Source organism: Oncorhynchus nerka, linkage group LG8, assembly GCF_034236695.1.
Source record: "Oncorhynchus nerka isolate Pitt River linkage group LG8, Oner_Uvic_2.0, whole genome shotgun sequence".
Classification (NCBI taxonomy): domain Eukaryota; kingdom Metazoa; phylum Chordata; class Actinopteri; order Salmoniformes; family Salmonidae; genus Oncorhynchus; species Oncorhynchus nerka.
Window position 1 is genome coordinate 5167450 of NC_088403.1, and position 26281 is coordinate 5193730.

The window sequence follows — 26281 nt, forward strand, 5'->3', positions numbered from 1 at the left end:
CAACCACCCGGTTTATAATGTCTGATATATCACGGCTGTCAGCCAATCAGCATTCAGGGCTCCAACCACCCGGTTTATAATGTCTGATATATCACGGCTGTCAGCCAATCAGCATTCAGGGCTCCAACCACCCAGTTTATATACGGTCTGTCAGCCAACCACCCGGTTTATAAGGTCCACGGCTGTCAGCCAATCAGCATTCAGGGCTCCAACCACCAGTCTGATATACCACGGCTGTCAGCCAATCAGCATTCAGGGCTCCAACCACCCAGTTTATAATGTCTGATATATCACGGCTGTCCAATCAGCATTCAGGGCTCCAACCACCCGGTTTATAATGTCTGATATATCACGGCTGTCTGCCAATCAGCATTCAGGGCTCAACCAGGTTTAGCCAATGATAGCATGTCAGCCAATCAGCATTCAGGGCTCCAACCACCCGGTTTATAATGTCTGATATATCACGGCTGTCAGCCAATCAGCATTCAGGGCTCCAACCACCCGGTTACGGTTTATAATGTCAGCCAATCAGCATTCAGGGCTCCAACCACCCTTTAAGGTCTGATATCTGTCAGCCAATCAGCATTCAGGGCTCCAACCACCCAGTTTATAATGTCTGATATATCACGGCTGTCAGCCAATCAGCATTCAGGGCTCCAACCACCCGGTTTATAATGTCTGATATATCACGGCTGTCAGCCAATCAGCATTCAGGGCTCCAACCACCCGGTTTATTACCCTTTTATTATACAATTCTGCTTCTGTGTGAACTCAATTACACAGAATGGAAATGACACGTCACAGATTTGACCTGTGAACTCAATTACACAGAAAGGAAATGACACGTCACAGATTTGACCTGTGAACTCAATTACACAGAATGGAAATGACACGTCACAGATTTGACCTGTGAACTCAATTACACAGAATGGAAATGACACGTCACAGATTTGACCTGTGAACTCAATTACACAGAATGGAAATGACACGTCACAGATTTGACCTGTGTGAAATGAAGACGATGGAATAAAGAGTTTGAATTGTTTAAATGGTATTTGAATAAATGCAATAAAACTGAAGTTTGGCCAAAGTTTCTTCACTTTTGTTCCTGTAATTACACATGAAAAATGAAATGTAGATATAATAATATATCACACGTTGTTTATGGAATAACCTTTTACACAAAGGTATACTGTTAGATGGGGAGGCAGGGTGGCCTAGTGGTTAGAGGCAGGGTAGCCTAGTGGTTAGAGGTATACTGTTAGATGGGGAGGCAGGGTGGCCTAGTGGTTAGAGGCAGGGTGGCCTAGTGGTTAGAGGCAGGGTAGCCTAGTGGTTAGAGGCAGGGTAGCCTAGTGGTTAGAGGTAGGGTGGCCTAGTGGTTAGAGGTAGGGTAGCCTAGTGGTTAGAGGCAGGGTGGCCTAGTGGTTAGAGGCGGGGTAGCCTAGTGGTTAGAGGCGGGGTGGCCTAGTGGTTAGAGGCGGGGTAGCCTAGTGGTTAGAGGCAGGGTAGCCTAGTGGTTAGAGGCAGGGTAGCCTAGTGGTTAGAGGCAGGGTGGCCTAGTGGTTAGAGGCAGGTAGCCTAGTGGTTAGAGGCAGGGTGGCCTAGTGGTTAGAGGCAGGGTGGCCTAGTGGTTAGAGGCAGGGTGGCCTAGTGGTTAGAGGCAGGGTGGCCTAGTGGTTAGAGGCAGGGTGGCCTAGTGGTTAGAGGCAGGGTAGCCTAGTGGTTAGAGGTAGGGTAGCCTAGTGGTTAGAGGCAGGGTAGCCTAGTGGTTAGAGGCAGGGTGGCCTAGTGGTTAGAGGCAGGGTAGCCTAGTGGTTAGAGGCAGGGTGGCCTAGTGGTTAGAGGCAGGTAGCCTAGTGGTTAGAGGCAGGTAGCCTAGTGGTTAGAGGCAGGGTAGCCTAGTGGTTAGAGGCAGGTAGCCTAGTGGTTAGAGGCAGGGTAGCCTAGTGGTTAGAGGCAGGTAGCCTAGTGGTTAGAGGCAGGGTAGCCTAGTGGTTAGAGGCAGGGTGGCCTAGTGGTTAGAGGCAGGGTGGCCTAGTGGTTAGAGGCAGGGTGGCCTAGTGGTTAGAGGCAGCGTAGCCTAGTGGTTAGAGGCAGGTAGCCTAGTGGTTAGAGGCAGGGTAGCCTAGTGGTTAGAGGCAGCGTAGCCTAGTGGTTAGAGGCAGGGTAGCCTAGTGGTTAGAGGCAGCGTAGCCTAGTGGTTAGAGGCAGGTAGCCTAGTGGTTAGAGGCAGGTAGCCTAGTGGTTAGAGGCAGGTAGCCTAGTGGTTAGAGGCAGCGTAGCCTAGTGGTTAGAGGCAGGTAGCCTAGTGGTTAGAGGCAGGGTGGCCTAGTGGTTAGAGGCAGGGTAGCCTAGTGGTTAGAGGCAGCGTAGCCTAGTGGTTAGAGGCAGGGTAGCCTAGTGGTTAGAGGCAGCGTAGCCTAGTGGTTAGAGGCAGGTAGCCTAGTGGTTAGAGGCAGCGTAGCCTAGTGGTTAGAGGCAGGTAGCCTAGTGGTTAGAGGCAGCGTAACCTAGTGGTTAGAGGTAGGGTAACCTAGTGGTTAGAGTTAGGGTGGCCTAGTGGTTAGAGGCAGGGTAGCCTAGTGGTTAGAGGCAGGTAGCCTAGTGGTTAGAGGCAGCGTAACCTAGTGGTTAGAGGTAGGGTAACCTAGTGGTTAGAGTTAGGGTGGCCTAGTGGTTAGAGGCAGGGTGGCCTAGTGGTTAGAGGCAGGGTAGCCTAGTGGTTAGAGGCAGGTAGCCTAGTGGTTAGAGGCAGGGTGGCCTAGTGGTTAGAGGCAGGGTAGCCTAGTGGTTAGAGGCAGGTAGCCTAGTGACATGTTAAGGATTTTTAACCCTTGAGACAATTGAAACCATGGACTGTGTACCATTCAATGGGTGAATGGGGAAAGACCAAATATTTAAACGGAGTATGGTAGCAGGTGCCAGGAATGGTCCACCCCCCAAAAGGACATCCAGCCGACTTGACAACTGTGTGAAGCATTGGAATGATCATGTTGCACAGGGATGCCGGCCCGTGTTCGGCACCTCGTGGAGTCCACGTCACGACAAACTGAGGCTGTTCTGAAGGCAAAAAGGATTTGCAACTCAATAATAGGAAGATGTTCCTAATGTTCTGTTCAGCGGATATCCCTTGGGCCAGTCATTATTTTCTGATGTTTAATCATTTCGCTTTTTTTAGTGGTAAATAAGGAATAACTGCAATGTGGATCAATTCAAATGTTACCAAGGAGCGTTGAATATAACGTCTCTATGCAAGTTATTTATCTTGCTTGAACGAGGTGTATGGATGATGATTCTGAAAAATGTAATTGCACCTTTTCACCAGCAGGGGGAGGCAGAAAACATCAGCGCCTATTGGAGTAGAGGAGACACTTTCTTCAGGGAGAACTAGACACTTACTGATTCTGCAATGAATTAAGAATGGATGACGTTGCCATAAATACATGTCTTTAATATGAGAGAACAAATCCTGGGATTCCTCAGCACTAGTAGAACAGGACACATTTAATACTTCTCTCACAGCCAACACTAAGATCACTGTGGAGGGGAACACCATGACAACCAACACTAAGATCACTGTGGAGGGGAACACCATGACAACCAACACTAAGATCACTGTGGAGGGGAACACCATGACAACCAACACTAAGATCACTGTGGAGGGGAACGCCATGACAACCAACACAAAGATCACTGTGGAGGGGAACACCATGACAACCCAGACTAAGATCACTGTGGAGGGGAACACCATGACAACCCAGACTAAGATCACTGTGGAGGGGAACACCATGACAACCCAGACAAAGATCACTGTGGAGGGGAACACCATGACAACCAACACAAAGATCACTGTGGAGGGGAACACCATGACAACCAACACAAAGATCACTGTGGAGGGGAACACCATGACAACCAACACAAAGATCACTGTGGAGGGGAACACCATGACAACCAACACAAAGATCACTGTGGAGGGGAACACCATGACAACCAACACAAAGATCACTGTGGAGGGGAACACCATGACAACCAACACAAAGATCACTGTGGAGGGAACACCATGAACACCATGACAACCAACACAAAGATCACTGTGGAGGGGAACACCATGACAACCAACACAAAGATCACTGTGGAGGGGAACACCATGACAACCAACACAAAGATCACTGTGGAGGGGACAACACCAAAGATCACAACACCATGACAACCCAGACAAAGATCACTGTGGAGGGGAACACCATGACAACCAACACAAAGATCACTGTGGAGGGGAACACCATGACAACCAACACAAAGATCACTGTGGAGGGGAACACCATGACAACCAAACAAAGATCACTGTGGAGGGGAACACATGACAACCAACAAGATCACTGTGGAGGGGAACACCATGACAACCAACACAAAGATCACTGTGGAGGGGAACACCATGACAACCAACACTAAGATCACTGTGGAGGGGAACACCATGACAACCAACACAAAGATCACTGTGGAGGGGAACACCATGACAACCAACACAAAGATCACTGTGGAGGGGAACACCATGACAACCAACACTAAGATCACTGTGGAGGGGAACACCATGACAACCAACCACAAAGATCACTGTGGAGGGGAACACCATGACAACCAACACAAAGATCACTGTGGAGGGGGGAACACCATGACAACCAACACTAAGATCACTGTGGAGGGGAACACCATGACAACCAACACAAAGATCACTGTGACAACCAACAAAGATCAGGGGAACACCATGATGATAACCAACACTAAGATCACTGTAAGATCACTGTGGAGGGGAACACCATGACAACCAACACAAAGATCACTGTGGAGGGGAACACCATGACAACCAACACAAAGATCACTGTGGAGGGGAACACCATGACAACCAACACTAAGATCACTGTGGAGGGGAACACCATGACAACCAACACAAAGATCACTGTGGGGGGAACACCATGACAACCAACACAAAGATCACTGAGGGGAACACCATGGACTAAGATCACTGTGGAGGGGAACACCATGACAACCAACACTAAGATCACTGTGCCATGGACTAAGATCACTGTGGAGGGGAACACCATGACAACCCAGACTAAGATCACTGTGGAGGGGAACACCATGACAACCAACACTAAGATCACTGTGGAGGGGAACACCATGACAACCCAGACTAAGATCACTGTGGAGGGGAACACCATGACAACCAACACAAAGATCACTGTGGAGGGGAACACCATGACAACCAACACAAAGATCACTGTGGAGGGGAACACCATGACAACCAACACAAAGATCACTGTGGAGGGGAACACCATGACAACCAACACTAAGATCACTGTGGAGGGGAAAGCCATGACAACCAACACTAAGATCACTGTGACTAAGATCACTGTGGGGAACACCATGACAACCAACTAAGATCACTGTAAGATCTAAGACTGTGGAGGGGAACACCATGACAACCCAGACTAAGATCACTGTGGAGGGGAACGCCATGACAACCCAGACTAAGATCACTGTGGAGGGGAACACCATGACAACCCAGACTAAGATCACTGTGGAGGGGAACACCATGACAACCAACATGATCACTGTGGAGGGGAACACCATGACAACACAAAGATCACTGTGGAGGGGAACACCATGACAACCAACACAAAGATCACTGTGGAGGGGAACACCATGACAACCAACACAAAGATCACTGTGGAGGGGAACACCATGACAACCAACACAAAGATCACTGTGGAGGGGAACACCATGACAACCAACACTAAGATCACTGTGGAGGGGAAAGCAATGACAACCAACACTAAGATCACTGTGGAGGGGAAAGCCATGACAACCAACACAAAGATCACTGTGGAGGGGAACACCATGACAACCCAGACTAAGATCACTGTGGAGGGGAACGCCATGACAACCCAGACTAAGATCACTGTGGAGGGGAACACCATGACAACCAACACAAAGATCACTGTGGAGGGGAACACCATGACAACCAACACAAAGATCACTGTGGAGGGGAACACCATGACAACCAACACTAAGATCACTGTGGAGGGGAAAGCCATGACAACCAACACAAAGATCACTGTGGAGGGGAACACCATGACAACCCAGACTAAGATCACTGTGGAGGGGAACGCCATGACAACCCAGACTAAGATCACAGTGGAGGGGAACGCCATGACAACCCAGACTAAGATCACTGTGGAGGGGAACACCATGACAACCCAGACTAAGATCACTGTGGAGGGGAACGCCATGACAACCAACACTAAGATCACTGTGGAGGGGAAAGCCATGACAACCAACACTAAGATCACTGTGGAGGGGAAAGCCATGACAATACACTAAGATCACTGGAGGGGATTGCCATGACAACCTTAAGATCACTGGTAGGGGAAGGTTTAGTACTAGATTGGAGGCTTGTCAGGTGGGGGAAGGTTTAGTACTAGATTGGAGGCTTGTCAGGTGGGGGAAGGTTTAGTACTAGATTGGAGGCTTGTCAGGTGGGGGAAGGTTTAGTACTAGATTGGAGGCTTGTCAGGTAGGGGAAGGTTTAGTACTAGATTGGAGGCTTGTCAGGTGGGGGAAGGTTTAGTACTAGATTGGAGGCTTGTCAGGTGGGGGAAGGTTTAGTACTAGATTGGAGGCTTGTCAGGTGGGGGAAGGTTTAGTACTAGATTGGAGGCTTGTCAGGTAGGGGAAGGTTTAGTACTAGATTGGAGGCTTGTCAGGTAGGGGAAGGTTTAGTACTAGATTGGAGGCTTGTCAGGTGGGGGAAGGTTTAGTACTAGATTGGAGGCTTGTCAGGTAGGGGAAGGTTTAGTACTAGATTGGAGGCTTGTCAGGTGGGGGAAGGTTTAACTACCAAAACAGGGTTAAAAGAACTAGAATCACAGCAAACCAAAAACATGTTAACCCATATAAATCAAAACCTGGGTTTAATATCATTCAAAACTCCAATGGCATAAACAACAGCCTTAAATACAACAGCCTTTCAAACTTCAGTTAGTCGTCTTGCCTGGGTTGAGACTTGAGAAAGGAGCAGTGTTTTAGTGTCATCTTGTGACCCAAATGGCTCCCCATGGGCCCTGGTTTATAGTTGTGCACTAGAAACGGGAATAGGTTACCCTAGTGACTGGGGGGGGGGCAAGTTGTCACCAGGGGCAATAGATATGGTTGGGGCTAGACAAGAGAACAGGTTGAGACATGTTTCCTGGAGATTTAAATGAAAAGTCGTCCCCCTGGCAACCACTACCCACTCGCTCTCTTGTCGACCGAGTCAACAACAAACGTCTCTTTCTACCGGCGAACTTTATTGAGACATTTGACTTTCGCGTAGTTTAAACCCCATGTCATTATCGATACAATTATATAAAACACTCATCTGTGTAGAATAGAGGGAAGACGAGGTGAAAATAAACAAAGGAAAACCAATGTACATCTGTTAATTTGCCAAACATTCTTTATTTAATAAAATATATTGAATATTTCACCACTAAGATAATTTTATCAATTTGAAAAACTAGAAAGGCTATTTGACTGAGTCAACAAACTCTTGTTCATAAATAAAATCACTTCCAAATAAACAAAATTAAAACATATTATTTATTCATTCAGGATTTAAGTTGTTTTTGAGGAACAGGGAGTTGTGTAGCTATGGGTTACACCCTATTCCCTATATAGTGCACTACTTTAGACCAGAGTCCTATTGGGGCCATGGTTGAGAGTAGTGCACACTACATAGGGAATAGCTTATTTGGAATGTACAGTCTAGCCGATAGCCGTCCTCAGCTGAGATAAATTAAGACGACAGACTGGATCGGCTGCCTGCAGACGGGACACAGCTTGTTCCTCTTCTTCAGTTTCCTGGCGCAGGTGTAACAGGCCATGAGGTGCCCAGTGCGTCCGTGTACGATGCAGCCGTTCTTGGGCCTGGTCTGACAGATGACGCAGGGCTCCAGGCAGCTGGCGGGGAGGTGAGCCTCCAGGCTGTTGAAACGCTCCAAGTCTGGTGCCGTCACTTCTTGACTGAGGGGGGCGCTAGAGGACGAGCCTGAGCCCACGCCGTTGGAGTTCGAAGAAGAGGTGGAGGGCTGGGAGGAGCAGGCCGAGTCTTGGGAATCCGGGCCAGAGACGGACATCAATTCCTGGGAGTCTTTGAGGAGGGGAAGGGGCGACCTGGCTCTCTTCCCGTCTGGAACATCCAGACCTTCGGTCTCGTCGGGCTCTGTCGGGGCTGGGGTAGGCTTGGGGGGTAAGGGTTTGAGGTTGGGGGCAGCAGAGTTACTGTCAGAATCGGGAAACCAGTCCATTCTTAGTGTCCAGCAGCGGTTACAGTTTCGGGGGAGGGGAGGGTTCAACTCCTCACACTTTGAGCACTTCCAGTAGTCCTGAAACAACACCGCTAGATTAGACCACAGGCACCACCACTAGATTAGACAACAGGCACCACTAGATTAGACAACAGGCAACACCGCTAGATTAGACCACAGGCAACACCGCTAGATTAGACCACAGCACCACTAGATTAGACAACAGGCAACACCGCTAGATTAGACAACAGACAACACCCCTAGATTAGACCACAGGCACCACTGCTAGATTAGACCACAGGCACCACCGCTAGATTAGACCACAGGCACCACCGCTAGATTAGACCACAGGCAACACCGCTAGATTAGACCACAGGCACCACCGCTAGACTAGACAACAGACAACACCGCTAGATTAGACCACAGGCAACACTGCTAGATTAGACCACAGGCACCACCGCTAGATTAGACCACAGACAACACCGCTAGATTAGACAACACCGCTAGATTAGACCACAGGCACCACCGCTAGATTAGACAACACCGCTAGATTAGACCACAGGCACCACTAGATTAGACCACAGGCACCACCGCTAGATTAGACAACACCGCTAGATTAGACAACACCGCTAGATTAGACAACACCGCTAGATTAGACCACAGGCACCACTGCTAAATTAGACAACACCGCTAGATTAGACAACACCGCTAGATTAGACCACAGGCACCACCGCTAAATTAGACAACACTGCTAGATTAGACAACACCGCTAGATTAGACAACAGCGCTAGATTAGACAACACCGCTAGATTAGACACCACCGCTAGATTAGACAACACCGCTAGATTAGACAACACCGCTAGATTAGACACCACCGCTAGATTAGACAACACCGCTAGATTAGACAACAGGCACCACTGCTAGATTAGACAGGCAACCACCGCTAAATTAGACAACACCGCTAGATTAGACAACACCGCTAGATTAGACAACACCGCTAGATTAGACAACACCGCTAGATTAGACCACAGGCACCACCGCTAGATTAGACAACACCGCTAGATTAGACCACAGTCACCACCGCTAGATTAGACAACACCGCTAGATTAGACAACAGGCACCACTGCTAGATTAGACAACACCACCGCTAGATTAGACCACAGACACCACCGCTAGATTAGACCACAGACACCACCGCTAGATTAGACCACAGGCACCACCGCTAGATTAGACCACAGACACCACCGCTAGATTAGACAACACCGCTAGATTAGACCACAGGCACCACCGCTAAATTAGACAACAGACAACACCGCTAGATTAGACCACAGGCAACACCGCTAGATTAGACCACAGACACCACCGCTAGATTAGACAACACCGCTAGATTAGACCACAGACACCACCGCTAGATTAGACCACAGGCACACCGCTAGATTAGACCACAGGCACCACTGCTAGATTAGACAACACCGCTAGATTAGACCACAGACACCACCGCTAGATTAGACCACACTGCTAGATTAGACAACACCGCTAGATTAGACACCACCGCTAGATTAGACCACAGACACCACCGCTAGATTAGACAACACCGCTAGATTAGACAACAGGCACCACTGCTAGATTAGACAACAGGCACCACCGCTAGATTAGACCACAGGCACCACCGCTAAATTAGACAACACCGCTAGATTAGACAACACCGCTAGATTAGACAACAGGCACCACTGCTAGATTAGACAACAGACAACACCGCTAGATTAGACAACAGACAACACCGCTAGATTAGACAACAGGCAACACCGCTAGATTAGACAACAGACAACACCACTAAATTAGACCACAGGCACCACCGCTAGATTAGACAACAGGCAACACCGCTAGATTAGACCACAGACACCACCGCTAGATTAGACCACAGGCAACACCGCTAGATTAGACAACAGGCAACACAGTTAGATTAGACAACAGGCAACACAGTTAGATTAGACAACAGGCAACACAGTTAGATTAGACAACAGGCAACACAGCTAGATTAGACAACAGGCAACACCGCTAGATTAGACAACACCGCTAGATTAGACAACAGGCAACACAGCTAGATTAGACAACAGGCAACACCGCTAGATTAGACCACACCGCTAGATTAGACCACACCGCTAGATTAGACCACACCGCTAGATTAGACCACAGGCAACACAGCTAGATTAGACAACAGACAACACCGCTAGATTAGACCACACCGCTGGATTAGACCACAGGCAACACCGCTAGATTAGACAACACCGCTAGATTAGACAACACCGCTAGATTAGACCACAGTCAACACCGCTAGATTAGACAACACCGCTAGATTAGACCACAGGCAACACCGCTAGATTAGACCACAGGCAACACCGCTAGATTAGACCACAGGCAACACCGCTAGATTAGAGAACAGACAACACCGCTAGATTAGACCACAGCCAACACCGCTAGATTAGACCACAGGCAACACCGCTAGATTAGACCACAGGCAACACCGCTAGATTAGACCACAGGCACCACCGCTAGATTAGACAACAGGCACCACCGCTAGATTAGACCACACCGCTAGATTAGACCACAGGCACTAGCCAACCAGAACATTGGTAGCGAGTGACAAAAAACAGCTAAGCAGATTGTTGGCCAATCAGAATTCTGAGAAATGATCTGTTGTATACTTGTGTTGATTTAGATGTGTTTTATTATGACAACACCGCTAGATTAGAACACAGGGGTTATGGGTAATATGAAACGTACTGCTTCCGTGATCTCAGTGTCGTCATCGAACGAGTCCTCCTCCTCTGCCTCGAAGATGGTGACTTCATACACCTGTGAGAGAACGACAGACACACGGGGAGTCAACAGCTGCAGTTTGACCCCAGGACACTAGAGGGAGCTGTTTGAAATGACACACACACCAATGTTTCCTCGGGGGGTCCGGGAGCATGCCCCCCGGTGATAATTTTAGAACCACCGAAAAGGTCCGCTTTTTGTTGGTGTGGTGGTGCACCACAGCTAAATAAATGCAGCGGAAACACACACACAGACACACACACAGACACACAGTTGAAAAGACAGTGAGCCGAGACCTCGTCCTCTCCAGACACTGAAGCCTCTTCGGGATCGCTGTAGGCATCCGAGTCGATGGACTCCACCTCAAACTCCACGCTGAAGTTATCAGAGTCTGAGCCCAGATCCTGGCTCAGAACATTGTCACACGCGTCACTGACCAATGAACCTACTTCCTGTTGAGAGAGACAAGAGAGAGAGAGAGAGCTCAGTAACATGGGACTTACACAGCTGCCGATAAGATTTACAAATTACAATCATCCTTTTTTTAAACTCAGAATCTAAAGTACTGAACAAACCGATGTCACACACTAGACGTGAAACATTGTCTGAATGTGTAGGAATTAATAATCCCATTCCTTCATCTGCATAATGTTGTAGCCCAGTTTAGGATCTCACCCTCCTTTTATTTAGGATTGGTGGAACTACAGTCTGACAGGGTAAATAGTTGTACTGCAGGAGGCTCCCCCACAGAGTTATACAGGAGGCTCCCCCACAGAGTTATACAGGAGGCTCCCCCACAGAGTTATACAGGAGGCTCCCCCACAGAGTTACAGGAGGCTCCCCCAGAGTCACAGGAGGCTCCCCCACAGAGTTATACAGGAGGCTCCCCCACAGTTATACAGGAGGCTCCCCCAGAGTTATACAGGAGGCTCCCCCACAGAGTTATATAGGAGGCTCCCCCACAGAGTTATATAGGAGGCTCCCCCACAGAGTCACAGGAGGCTCCCCCACAGAGTCACAGGAGGCTCCCCCACAGAGTCACAGGAGGCTCCCCCACAGAGTCACAGGAGGCTCCCCCACAGAGTCACAGGAGGCTCCCCCACAGAGTCACAGGAGGCTCCCCCACAGAGTTACAGGAGGCTCCCCCACAGAGTTACAGGAGGCTACTCACAGTGTTACTGTGTGAGTCTGAAGACTCGCTGCTCCTCCGGTCTCGTCTCAGGCCTCCAATCACATACCAGGACATGCTGTCATCAAAGGTCAGAGAAAAGCTGTCTGACCTATGTCTCTTCCTGGACTCACACCCGTCCTCCTCTTGTGTGGACGACGTCCCCTCTGGAATAGAACAGAGAGGGTCTGAGCAGTGGTTTTTACTTTTAACAATTTCTTTCAAATAAGCCATTTCTCCTCCGACGGTAAAATAGAGAAGCATATTGTGCATCCGATCACTCCGTTGACATACTGAAACGTCTTCAACAAAGCTGTTTCTCCCTTGATGACAATGAATATGTGATGTTCACAAGACATGGAGGAGTTGTTTATAGCCGTACTGTACTGGGCCCTGAGGTATGACCAGTAGCTAACAGCAATAAACCCCAGTCCTTTAAAAATGGTCAGTTTCAATCCATCAGACTAGGACTGTTGTGGATTCTCCCCTGGTCCGTTAGGAAACAGGCGTGTCTTTGTGGTGTCTGTGTGGATGCAGTCAGGCTGCTTTTTGGGCCTGAAGAGACTCATTGTGAGGAGAAGTCATCTGAAAACATTCTCCACAGCCTCCAGACCAGAGTGTTCCTACGGAACCATTAGAAGGGACTGATGGTTCTATGCTTTGATGCATTCTCCACAGCCTCCAGACCAGAGTGTTCCTACGGAACCAAGGGAGATGCTTTGATGCATTCTCCACAGCCTCCAGGACATTAGAAGGGGGGTTCTATGCTTTGATGCATTCTCCACAGCCTCCAGACCAGAGTGTTCCTACGGAACCATTAGAAGGGACTGGGGTTCTATGCTTTGATGCATTCTCCACAGCCTCCAGACCAGAGTGTTCCTACGGAACCATTAGAAGGGACTGGGGTTCTATGCTTTGATGCATTCTCCACAGCCTCCAGACCAGAGTGTTGCTACGGAACCATTAGAAGGGACTGGGGTTCTATGCTTCTATGCATTCCAGAACTCGGTCTTTGCTTCCCCAACAGACTTGACAGGGCAACACATGAAGCCATGAGGCCTGACATGACAGTTTTTCTCCAGGAGAAAAGGTACAGCACAGATCCACATGAGCAGGACTGGTGTAGTTAGTAGGTGTAGGTTTATGTACACACTGCTGGAGTACTACAACAACAGACAGAGAGGCAGACAGACAGAGGGGCAGGCAGGCAGACAGGTAGGCAGGCAGACAGAGGGGCAGGCAGACAGACAGAGAGGCAGGCAGACAGACAGAGGGGCAGGCAGACAGACAGAGGGGCAGGCAGACAGACAGAGAGAGAGGCAGGCAGACAGAGAGAGAGGCAGGCAGACACTCACCAGGGTCACTACTCCTCCTTCTCCTCCTGCGTTCTGAGGTAGATGATGAATGACAGTCTGAGTCCGTCTCCTGTAAACAGATTAAACAGAAGGAACCGTTAGAGAAATCAACCAGTGAACCAGGACACTGAGGAGGTCTGTCTATAAAACTAACTCGGGCACAGCTACCACTTAAAACGACATCACAGGAGGAACCATTAGAGAAATCAACCAGTGAACCAGGACACTGAGGAGGTCTGTCTATAAAACTAACTCGGGCACAGCTACCACTTAAAACGACATCACAGGAGGAACCATTAGAGAAATCAACCAGTGAACCAGGACACTGAGGAGGTCTGTCTATAAAACTAACTCGGGCACAGCTACCACTTAAAACGACATCAGAGGAGAAAACCACATCAGAAGCTTTGGAACACGTGCCAGTATAAACATCCCTCTGCAACAAAACTAAAGTTGGTTCAACTTGAGGTCGAGTATGTTTATGTCTGTGACCCAGAGCCATTAGTTTGATCACAAAGCATTTCACTACACTCACAATAACATCTGTTAACCACGTGTCTGTGACCAATAACATCTGTTAACCACGTGTCTGTGACCAATAACATCTGTTAACCACGTGTCTGTGACCCAGAGCCATTAGTTTGATCACAAAGCATTTCATTACACTCACAATAACATCTGTTAACCACGTGTCTGTGACCAATAACATCTGTTAACCACGTGTCTGTGACCCAGAGCCATTAGTTTGATCACAAAGCATTTCACTACACTCACAATAACATCTGTTAACCACGTGTCTGTGACCAATCAAATTTGATTTGATTTACAAGTCTGTTTGTAACTCTTTTAAAACGGAGGGTGATGGAGAAGTGTTTCCCCCTATATCCATTTAGTAACGGTGGCCCACCGCTACACAACTATTTTTGAGACGGGTTGTAAAACCAAGGTTTCCAGAAGCCCTCTCTCACGTGGTTTATCTACGGGAAAGCAGTGGTGAAATACACACTTGAAAGACGTGAGAAACGTCTGTTAAAGCAGACTCCACATCGGCCTAAATATTTTCCCCTGAAATACCATCAAAACAACATCTTAAAGTGCTCGCAATTACTTTTGTTAAATAGTCTACATTTAAAAAAATGCTACTAATCATTCCTATCTGTTTATTTACAACTGCCAAAGAGAAGTGGAAAATTAGAAAGTGGTCAGAATGCGTCGGAGTAGGATTCTAGTTGCATTGACAAGCACGACTCAGGCCGGTGAGCCATAACCAATCAGAGCTGTAGTAGGCCTATATGCAAATAGACCATTGCCATATATGGATCTGTGCCATTCACTGGACTGTGTTTACAGCATGAGCGGTCATGAGTAGATGCGCTTGTTTTGAGATCAAAGCGAGACCGACCTGTGCACATTTGTTCATATTATTTTCTAGTTAGTGAGTTATTAGCCCAGTTATAGATCATTTGTAGTCAGCAATAGGGGAGTGATTGCTTCCTACAAGAGCACAAAACGTGTACATTTCTAGACATATTTTAAAAAGCCAGTTAGGTAAAAATCTGTTTGTTTTTTTTGTCTTAAAGGGGCAGTATTGTATTTTGATACAGGTTTGAATAAGCGAAGTAGCCAATAGGCAGAGGGTAGTATAATGTATCTGATTCTCTGTAGTAATGGTATGGGAATAATAATGCATTTTATTTTGTAAAGTGGTTTCTTGCATCAAACACAATATTCAGTCACCTCATTTGTCTGAAGGACAAGTGGATAAACAGGTTAAAAGGTCAAGCCCTGCATGTTTGTTTTTTTCTCTTCAAAAGTCTCATGAAATGTAGGTCTACGTTGAACACTACACATTGGCTGCTACTGTAGGCTGAAAGATATAACAGCTATATCCATATTAAAATGTTATGGGATTCATTTTCTCCATTGTTGTTGATGGTAGGCCACTCTGGTAGGACTACATTAGGATCAAACAGGGGCGGCAGCCTAGTGGTTAGAGCGTTGGACTAGTAACCGAAAGGTTGCAAGTTCAAATCCCCGAGCTGACAAGGTACAAATCTGTCGTTCTGCCCCTGAACAGGCAGTTAACTCCTAGGCCGTCATTGAAAATAAGAATTTGTTCTTAACTGACTTAACTAGTTAAATAAAGGTAAAAAAAATAAAAAATACAAATTTAAAAACAGACACAGTAGCCTACTTGGCCACTGTTAAAACTGTAACTTAAAGCGGGTGCATGCCTCAATGTTTACAGTAAGCGTCATTGCGTTTACTTGATAGCTACCTACACAAATAGCTAGCTAGAACAAAGTGTGAATAAGATAAATTCATTAAAAAGATTAAAAGCAATACAAATAAGTTCTCCAGTAGGAACAGGATTGTCACAACGTTCCAGTTTGTGCTCATCAGACCTGAGATTTGCTCAGTGATAAAAAAAACCCAGAGGGAACATCGGTTGGGGCGGTGTGCAGTTTGGAGTGGGTCTAGGGCAGTGCTCTCCAATATGACGAGCTCGACAAACTACTCTGAAAGTACATGCAATTTTCACTTGTTCCACCGCAAACAGATCTCACAAGTACCAAACTGTCATCTCACAAGTATCAGACAGTACCAAACTGCCCTAAACAGATCTCACAAGTATCAGACAGTACCAAACTGCCCTAAACAGATCTCACAAGTATTAGACAGTACCAAACTGCCCTAAACAGATCTCACAAGTATTAGACAGTACCAAACTGTCCTAAACAGATCTCACAAGTATTAGACAGTACCAAACTGTCCTAAACAGATCTCACAGTACCAAACTGTCCTAAACAGATCTCACAAGTACCAGACAGTACCAAACTGCCCTAAACAGATCTCACAGTACCAAACTGTCCTAAACAGATCTCACAAGTACCAAACTGTCCTAAACAGATCTCACAAGTACCAGACAGTACCAAACTGTCCTAAACAGATCTCACAAGTACCAGACAGTACCAAACTGTCCTAAACAGATCTCACAAGTACCAAACTGTCCTAAACAGACAGTACCAAACTCACAGTACCAAACTGTCCTAAACAGATCTCACAAGTACCAGACAGTACCAAACTGTCCTAAACAGATCTCACAAGTATCAGACAGTACCAAACTGTCCTAAACAGATCTCACAAGTATCAGACAGTACCAAACTGTCCTAAACAGATCTCACAGTACCAAACTGTCCTAAACAGATCTCACAAGTACCAAACTGTCCTAAACAGATCTCACAGTACCAAACTGTCCTAAACAGATCTCACAAGTATCAGACAGTACCAAACTGTCCTAAACAGATCTCACAAGTATCAGACAGTACCAAACTGTCCTAAACAGATCTCACAAGTATCAGACAGTACCAAACTGTCCTAAACAGATCTCACAAGTATTAAACTGTCCTAAACAGATCTCACAAGTATCAGACAGTACCAAACTGTCCTAAACAGATCTCACAAGTACCAGACAGTACCAAACTGTCCTAAACAGATCTCACAAGTACCAGACAGTACCAAACTGTCCTAAACAGATCTCACAAGTACCAGACAGTACCAAACTGTCCTAAACAGATCTCACAAGTATCAGACAGTACCAAACTGTCCTAAACAGATCTCACAAGTATCAGACAGTACCAAACTGTCCTAAACAGATCTCACAAGTATCAGACAGTACCAAACTGTCCTAAACAGATCTCACAGTACCAAACTGTCCTAAACAGATCTCACAAGTATCAGACAGTACCAAACTGTCCTAAACAGATCTCACAAACTGTCCTAAACAGATCTCACAAGTATCAGACAGTACCAAACTGTCCTAAACAGATCTCACAAGTACCAGACAGTACCAAACTGCCCTAAACAGATCTCACAAGTACCAGACAGTACCAAACTGCCCTAAACAGATCTCACAGTACCAAACTGCCCTAAACAGATCTCACAAGTACCAGACAGTACCAAACTGCCCTAAACAGATCTCACAAGTACCAGACAGTACCAAACTGCCCTAAACAGATCTCACAGTACCAAACGGTCCTAAACACATCTCACAAGTATCAGACAGTACCAAACTGTCCTAAACAGATCTCACAAGTACCAGACAGTACCAAACTGTCATCTCACAAGTATCAGACAGTACCAAACTGTCCTAAACAGATCTCACAAGTATCAGACAGTACCAGCCACACTGTATAGTCAATGCAACATTGACATTATCCCAGCCCTGGTTAAAGACCAGGGGCTACAAGAGATGATCCCAGCCCTGGTTAAACACTAGGGGCTACAAGAGATGATCTCAGCCCTGGTTAAACACTAGGGGCTACAAGAGATGATCCCAGCCCTGGTTAAACACTAGGGGCTACAAGAGATGATCCCAGCCCTGGTTAAACACTAGGGGCTACAAGAGATGATCCCAGCCCTGGTTAAACACTAGGGGCTACAAGAGATGATCCCAGCCCTGGTTAAACACTAGGGGCTACAAGAGATGATCCCAGCCCTGGTTAAACACTAGGGGCTACAAGAGATGATCCCAGCCCTGGTTAAACACTAGTGGCTACAAAAGCCAAACCCAAAAGTTTTCTCGAGGGGCAGCCCGTAAAATTGGGTTGGATTTACAGAAAGAGCCCAGGGCAGATGGGTTGGATTTACAGAAAGAGCCCAGGGCAGATGGGTTGGATTTACAGAAAGATCCCAGGGCAGATGGGTTGGATTTACAGAAAGAGCCCAGGGCAGATGGGTTGGATTTACAGAAAGAGCCCAGGGCAGATGGGTTGGATTTACAGAAAGAGCCCAGGGCAGATGGGTTGGATTTACAGAAAGAGCCCAGGGCAGATGGGTTGGATTTACAGAAAGATCCCAGGGCAGATGGGTTGGATTTACAGAAAGAGCCCAGGGCAGATGGGTTGGATTTACAGAAAGAGCCCAGGGCAGATGGGTTGGATTTACAGAAAGATCCCAGGGCAGATGGGTTGGATTTACAGAAAGATCCCAGGGCAGATGGGTTGGATTTACAGAAAGAGCCCAGGGCAGATGGGTTGAAGTTGGAACTGCTGTTCAAAAGGTCTTGTCGGAAACAATTCATGGGAATTTTTATTTTTATTTTTTATAATTACGACTAAAGAATTACAAAAAAGCAAAGTTGAGTGCTCTAGCTTGCAAAACAGCTGCCATCTAGTATGGCAACATTATAGCAATGCCCCCCCCCCCAACTGGAATGTTTCAACCAATCACATGCTCTTGCCCCCCCCTCCCTTCATTTAGTTGAATGTGTCTACCATAGAAATACAATGAATAGATGCTCTTTCTATGTGGTTACCTTAGGCCCTCTATCCGGTTCACTCTGGCTCCTGGGTTCCGTGAAGACAGATCGGGATTCTAAAAGGGAAATAAATGAAACATCTACATTTTAAAAATCAGAATAGACTACTTCCTCACTTGTCTTATCAGCCCAATACAAAACACTGAACTGCCTAGCGTACAAATGTTTTGTTTTTTTCTTCAAAAGAGAGATGTATATCAACTAGAAACTATAGGACAATAGAAGTGATGAAAGAAAAGCTAAAAGTACCTTGATTTTTCACTGCTAGGAGATTTTGTGTGATCATAGCGAAGAGAACTCTGAAAGAACCAAAAACACACAAGGCTAACGTTAGCATAGTGAAACGGTTTCACTATCAGACATCTCTGATTTGTTTAGAAGGCTGCTCATCAGTAACTTATTTTTGAATCATCACATCTGAGCCAACACATGCAACAGGTGACAGCATATTCAGTGGCTGTATTAGAGGTTAGAGGAGTCTGTATTAGAGGCCAGAGTCTGTATTAGAGGACAGAGTCTGTATTAGAGGACAGTCTGTATTAGAGTACCAGAGTCTGTAGAGGTTAGATGAGCTATATTAGAGGACAGAGTCTGTATTAGAGGCGAGAGTCTATATTAGAGGACCAGAGGCTGTATTAGAGGCCAGAGGCTGTATTAGAGGACCAGAGTCTGTATTAGAGGCGAGAGTCTATATTAGAGGACCAGAGTCTATATTAGAGGACCAGAGTCTATATTAGAGGACCAGAGTCTGTATTAGAGGTTAGAGTCTGTATTAGAGGTTAGAGTCTGTATTAGAGGTTAGAGTCTGTATTAGAGGCGAGAGTCTGTATTAGAGGACCATAGTCTGTAGAGGTTAGAGGAGCTATAGAGGACCAGAGTCTGTATTAGAGGTCAGAGTCTGTATTAGAGGCCAGAGTCTGTATTAGAGGCCAGAGTCTGTATTAGAGGACCAGGGTCTGTATTAGAGGACCAGGGTCTGTATTAGAGATTAGAGGACCAGAGTCTGTATTAGAGGACCAGGGTCTGTATTAGAGATTAGAGGCCAGAGTCTGTATTAGAGGTTAGAGTCTCTATTAGAGGACCAGGGTCTGTATTAGATATTAGAGGACCAGAGTCTGTATTAGAGGACCAGGGTCTGTATTAGAGATTAGAGGAGCTGTATTAGAGGACAGAGTCTGTATTAGAGGCCAGAGTCTGTATTAGAGGTTAGAGTCTGTATTAGAGAACAGAGTCTGTATTAGAGGACAGAGTCTGTATTAGAGGCCAGAGTCTGTATTAGAGGTTAGAGTCTGTATTAGAGGACAGAGTCTGTATTAGAGGTGATAGGAGCTGTATTAGAGAACAGAGTCTGTATTAGAGGCCAGAGTCTGTATTAGAGGTCAGAGTCTGTATTAGAGGACAGAGTCTGTATTAGAGGTGATAGAGTCTGTATTAGAGGACAGAGTCTGTATTAGAGGTGATAGGAGCTGTATTAGAGGACCAGAGTCTGTATTAGAGGTTAGAGCCCAGAGTCTTTATTAGAGGTCAGCGTCTGTATTAGAGGCCAGAGTCTGTATTCGAGGCCAGAGTCTGTATTTGATGGAGAAGATGTCCACAGTGTGTGTCCTCACCGTGGTTCTTTAACAGAGAAGCTGTCCACTCCCAGTACAGCCCCCAGGGGGTCGTCAGCACAGTGCACTATGTGTTGCTGCTTCATGTCATAAAGCTGTTTCTTCATGATGTACTGGCCCAGGTAGAATATCACCTGACACATAGACAGCACAGGGGTCAGAGGTCAACAGCACAACACAACACACACGAGAGAGAGAGAGAGAGATAAACGGGATACAGGCAGGGGTCAAGAGGAGAGAGAGAGTAACAGGGGATACAGGCAGGGGTCAAGAGGGGTCAGGGGATACAGGCAGGGGTCAAGAGGAGAGAGTAACAAGGGATACAGGCAGGGGTCAGAGGAGAGAGAGTAACAGGGGATACAGGCAGGGGTCAAGAGGAGAGAGAGTAACAGGGGGTACAGGCAGGGGTCAAGAGGAGAGAGAGAGTAACAGGGGATACAGGCAGGGGTCAAGAGGAGAGAGAGAGTAACAGGGGATACAGGCAGGGGTCAAGAGGAGAGAAGAGAGTAACAGGGGATACAGGCAGGGGTCAGAGAGAGAGAGAGGGGATACAGGAGTCAAGAAGAGAGGGGATACAGGCAGGGGTCAGGAGTCAGGGGATACAGGCAGGGGTCAAGAGGAGAGAGAGAGAGAGAGAGAGTAACAGGGGATACAGGCAGGGGTCAAGAGGAGAGAGAGAGAGTAACAGGGGATACAGGCAGGGGTCAAGAGGAGAGAGAGTAACAGGGGATACAGGCAGGGGTCAAGAGGAGAGAGAGAGTAACAGGGGGTACAGGCAGGGGTCAAGAGGACAGAGAGTAACAGGGGGTACAGGCAGGGGTCAAGAGGAGAGAGAGTAACAGGGGATACAGGCAGGGGTCAAGAGAAGAAGCCTGGGAATGTCTCAGGATAAGACTGCACCAACAATAGTTATGTCTCAGTCTAGTTGATACCCTCCCTCCATATACTGATCCAGACAGTCCTGTCTCAGTCTAGTTGATACCCTCCATATACTGATCCAGACAGTCCCGTCTCAGTCTAGTTGATACCCTCCATATACTGATCCAGACAGTCCTGTCTCAGTCTAGTTGATACCCTCCCTCCATATACTGATCCAGACTGTCCTGTCTCAGTCTAGTTGATACCCTCCATATACTGATCCAGACAGTCCTGTCTCAGTCTAGTTGATACCCTCCCTCCATATACTGATCCAGACTGTCCTGTCTCAGTCTAGTTGATACCCTCCCTCCATATACTGATCCAGACAGTCCTGTCTCAGTCTAGTTGATACCCTCCCTCCATATACTGATCCAGACAGTCCTGTCTCAGTCTAGTTGATACCCTCCCTCCATATACTGATCCAGACTGTCCTGTCTCAGTCTAGTTGATACCCTCCATATACTGATCCAGACAGTTCTGTCTCAGTCTAGTTGATACCCTCCATATACTGATCCAGACTGTCCTGTCTCAGTCTAGTTGATACCCTTCATAAACTGATCCAGACAGTCCTGTCTGTCTAGTTGATACCCTCCCTCCATATACTGATCCAGACTGTCCTGTCTCAGTCTAGTTGATACCCTCCCTCCATATACTGATCCAGACAGTCCTGTCTCAGTCTAGTTGATACCCTCCCTCCATATACTGATCCAGACTGTCCTGTCTCAGTCTAGTTGATACCCTCCATATACTGATCCAGACAGTTCTGTCTACTGATCCAGACAGTCTCAGTTGATACCCTCCATATACTGATCCAGACTGTCCTGTCTCAGTCTAGTTGATACCCTTCATATACTGATCCAGACAGTCCTGTCTGTCTAGTTGATACCCTCCCTCCATATACTGATCCAGACTGTCCTGTCTCAGTCTAGTTGATACCCTCCCTCCATATACTGATCCAGACAGTCCTGTCTCAGTCTAGTTGATACCCTCCCTCCATATACTGATCCAGACAGTCCTGTCTCAGTCTAGTTGATACCCTCCCTCCATATACTGATCCAGACTGTCCTGTCTCAGTCTAGTTGATACCCTCCATATACTGATCCAGACAGTTCTGTCTCAGTCTAGTTGATACCCTCCATATACTGATCCAGACTGTCCTGTCTCAGTCTAGTTGATACCCTTCATATACTGATCCAGACAGTCCTGTCTGTCTAGTTGATACCCTCCCTCCATATACTGATCCAGACTGTCCTGTCTCAGTCTAGTTGATACCCTTCATATACTGATCCAGATAGTCCTGTCTCAGTCTAGTTGATACCCTCCCTCCATATACTGATCCACAGTCCTGTCTCAGTCTAGTTGATACCCTCCCTCCATATACTGATCCAGACAGTCCTGTCTCAGTCTAGTTGATACCCTCCCTCCATATACTGATCCAGACAGTCCTGTCTCAGTCTAGTTGATACCCTCCCTCCATATACTGACCCAGACAGTCCTGTCTCAGTCTAGTTGATACCCTCCCTCCATATACTGATCCAGACAGTCCTGTCTCAGTCTAGTTGATACCCTCCCTCCATATACTGATCCAGACAGTCCTGTCTCAGTCTAGTTGATACCCTCCCTCCATATACTGATCCAGACAGTCCTGTCTCAGTCTAGTTGATACCCTCCCTCCATATACTGATCCAGACAGTCCTGTCTCAGTCTAGTTGATACCCTCCATGTACTGATCCAGACAGTCCTGTCTCAGTCTAGTTGATACACCTCATCCCATACTGATCCAGAGTATTCTGGGTCACAATTTAGACAGGCAACTGATAGACACATGATCACTGCACTGGGTAGAAGTATAGGACTCCACCCAATATTCTTCTCTAGCTGACAGGAGGCTATTGTGATAGACTGATCACTAGCATGAAGGCATCAGTTCCTTATCATAAAAGCAGATTACACAGACTGTAAACACATTTTCCAGCAATCAATGTGGACCAGTAAAAGGCTCAGAACTCCCATCTATAAACTAAAGCATCAGAGGACCGCCTCCCTCTCTCTGAGATAACTCTGTCTCCCTGATGAACAACAGAGAGGAAGGAGCCAAACACAGAGTCCCAGACTAGTTAGACATTCCAGAGGTCCGTTAGAACCCCAGTGAGTCAGAGTAGAAGTCAAGAGGCGACTGAACATTCTAACATTCTAACTAAGATAATCACCAGCTCTAACATTCTAACTAAGATAATCACCAGTCTCTCTCTATGACTCAGACTCTCACACAGACATACCCCCCCCCCCTCGGACACGTCTCATCAAAGCTGTGTGACGTGTCCTCAAACCAAGGTGGCCTGCCTGCTAGCCAATCATAGCTCTTAAATGACAGTGCATTTGTATTCTAGTTTAGTAGACACTACAATCAGTTCAATCAACTACAGTAGGTAAAACAGCATATCAATAGGAAACCAATAGAACCAAGTCAAAAGCCGTTCTAGTATGTGACAGCATCTACCGTGTGCAGTGCTTAGTTTATGAAAGTGACAATCAATAGTGAAACTAGTGTAAATCTAGCAATGTAGAGAATAATTCAGAAACACCTACACAATCTATATACCAGTAGTTTGGCTGCTAACGACAAATTAAGAGTGAGTTTCCCCCCCTAAGAAACTAATATCCACTATTCTAGGAGTAAACCCTAAGATATACTGCAATTGGAAATTCAAAACATCAAATATTTAAATGTAAAAAAAAATAATTAAAAAAAAATGTGAGACTAGAAAATAATTACAGAAAGTGAAAAGTCTGGGAGATAATGTCTATTGAGGATCTTAAAAAGGTTTCCTCTGTTTGCTTAATGCAACAAGATCTTGATGAACTAAAGTTAAGCCAAAGACTAGTGGTTTGATATCAGCAGGATATAAGGAAACAAGACAGCCAGCTGTCAGGTCATTTCTTACCTCTTTCATGGTGAAAACGTCTTTGTCTGCACCTGCCTGCTGCAATAACACGCACAGTTTCTCTTTAGGTCGTACCTGTGGAAATATAGCACATAAAACATTATTTTACATTCTATGTAACTGTAAACAAATGACTGACTTAAACAGTGTGACAGAGAGACAGAGATTTAAGTTGATACTTACAAGCTTCTCATTGTCCAAGGTATTTATTTGGGAACTACTTCTCTGCCATTCTGACATTCTCTCACAATTCTCTGCCATTCTGTCTCTCACCTGTGGAAGAGTAGGAGGTAAAATACATTTACATTTCCAAGTGAACATGCAAACGCCTTATAAAAGTATACAATTACATACAATTCCAAGGTAAAGCTTTGGAAAACGAGTTTACCTAAATCAATAAATATAAGTACTAATGAGATGTTCTTGATACACCCCCTCTATAATACACCCTTCATATTCTGTACATAAAGTGCTTCAGTTCGGCTGGTAGCATTAGGAACCACTTCCCCGTCTCCCCCGGATTTAAATAGGCACAGAGAGACATGTCAGGACTAGCACTGCTCCGGCTGTTAACGCCAGGATGCTATTGGGCGCAGTCGGCGTATGGTTGAAACTAGATGACTAACATGTTTTAGGCATATGGACGAGCACACCTAGCGGTCACCCTGCGTCTGTGCATCCGCCTCCACCCTTAGTGCTGAGCTGGCCGCTAGAGTTGGATATGCCCGGGCATGTCCCAGTTTACTACAGCCCTGCATTGTGTAATAATCAGCTGTTTGACTGACATGGGCAGGGTTGGAGGAAGGGTGTCTCGACTTAACTGACTCCCTTAGCTATTGCTTTTCCAAACAAAGGAAGAGCCATGCAAGTTGACAGGTGAAATATTGGACATGAAAACTGGTTGCCGCTGGATATTAACGTTACCACCGTGGATATGAAATGACAAAGTATGGGATTAACGCCAAAGTAACGATTAGTCACTAACATTAAGAGGGGTTTGACATCTGGACTCACTGATAACCATTTTTTATCTGATCTAACATTTGGTCATGTTGAGATTAGTTTCTCTGTTGCAGATATCCATCAATGTTATTCAATCGCATGAAAGAAACTGACCTGCGAAAAGTAACGTAACCTACACTTCGATCCTCATCCTTTTGATTTCTACCAAACCAAATGGGATAGTTTCCTACCAATCTGTCAAAACACAATGAAGACAAACAGCTTGGAAAGACCCACGACCCAGTTGGGGGACTCTGCAAGCCAGTAAAAGTAGACCAGTGTGCAATATTGACAAGTTAGTACATCTGATAACTTATTAATAACAACGTTAGTCAAATGTAGCTATATCTAGCTATATTCAATGTGTGGTATTTACAATACATGTGTGACTTAACCACTAACGTTACGCCAAAAATAAACCTGTTGAACGAGTAACTACTATAGTCCGGACGTTGTCTGGCCAGTCGCTGACCAGGCAGCACTTTTTTGAGGCATCTTCATGTGTATTTTGATGTTGTATTTAGATGGGTAACTACGACACCACCAGATAGAAAAACAAACGGTTTTTTGACGACACTCTTGCTAGGTTAACATTACATTACATGTTTAGTCGTTACTACTACTAACTACCACAACAACTTCGCCACTATGTGTCGACGTCTAGCTATTCAACGTGAACTCCTTACTAGTGGTTTCCCGTTTTAGCCATCAGGAAAACACGAGGACGAGAGGCCTTGTAGCATGTGGCTAATGCTATTCAAACTTTAGCTATAAAATAAAGTGGTTGTACAAATTACA

General features: G+C 46.3%; 1 protein-coding gene across 3 annotated transcripts in view; it reads right to left on the reverse strand.

Moving 5' to 3' along the window:
• mdm2 (MDM2 proto-oncogene) overlaps window positions 1-26281 on the reverse strand; it is a 51560-nt gene that overhangs the window by 25070 nt on the left and 209 nt on the right. Inside the window, exons 1-11 of one of the 3 annotated variants that reach the window (XM_065021254.1) lie at window positions 24870-25062; window positions 24665-24754; window positions 24482-24556; window positions 20619-20752; window positions 19258-19307; window positions 19006-19064; window positions 13689-13758; window positions 12337-12500; window positions 11462-11617; window positions 11130-11201; window positions 7478-8423 (exon numbers count right to left, since the gene is read on the reverse strand). In XM_065021254.1, the coding sequence (XP_064877326.1) occupies window positions 7821-8423; window positions 11130-11201; window positions 11462-11617; window positions 12337-12500; window positions 13689-13758; window positions 19006-19064; window positions 19258-19307; window positions 20619-20752; window positions 24482-24556; window positions 24665-24742 (1461 nt within the window). In that variant the 5' untranslated portion in view covers window positions 24743-24754; window positions 24870-25062 and the 3' untranslated portion in view covers window positions 7478-7820. Of the gene's footprint in view, window positions 1-7477; window positions 8424-11129; window positions 11202-11461; window positions 11618-12336; window positions 12501-13688; window positions 13759-19005; window positions 19065-19257; window positions 19308-20618; window positions 20753-24481; window positions 24557-24664; window positions 24755-24869; window positions 25063-26281 lie in introns of those variants that run through there. The other 2 variants (XM_065021253.1, XM_065021255.1) reach the window with 2 other exon arrangements.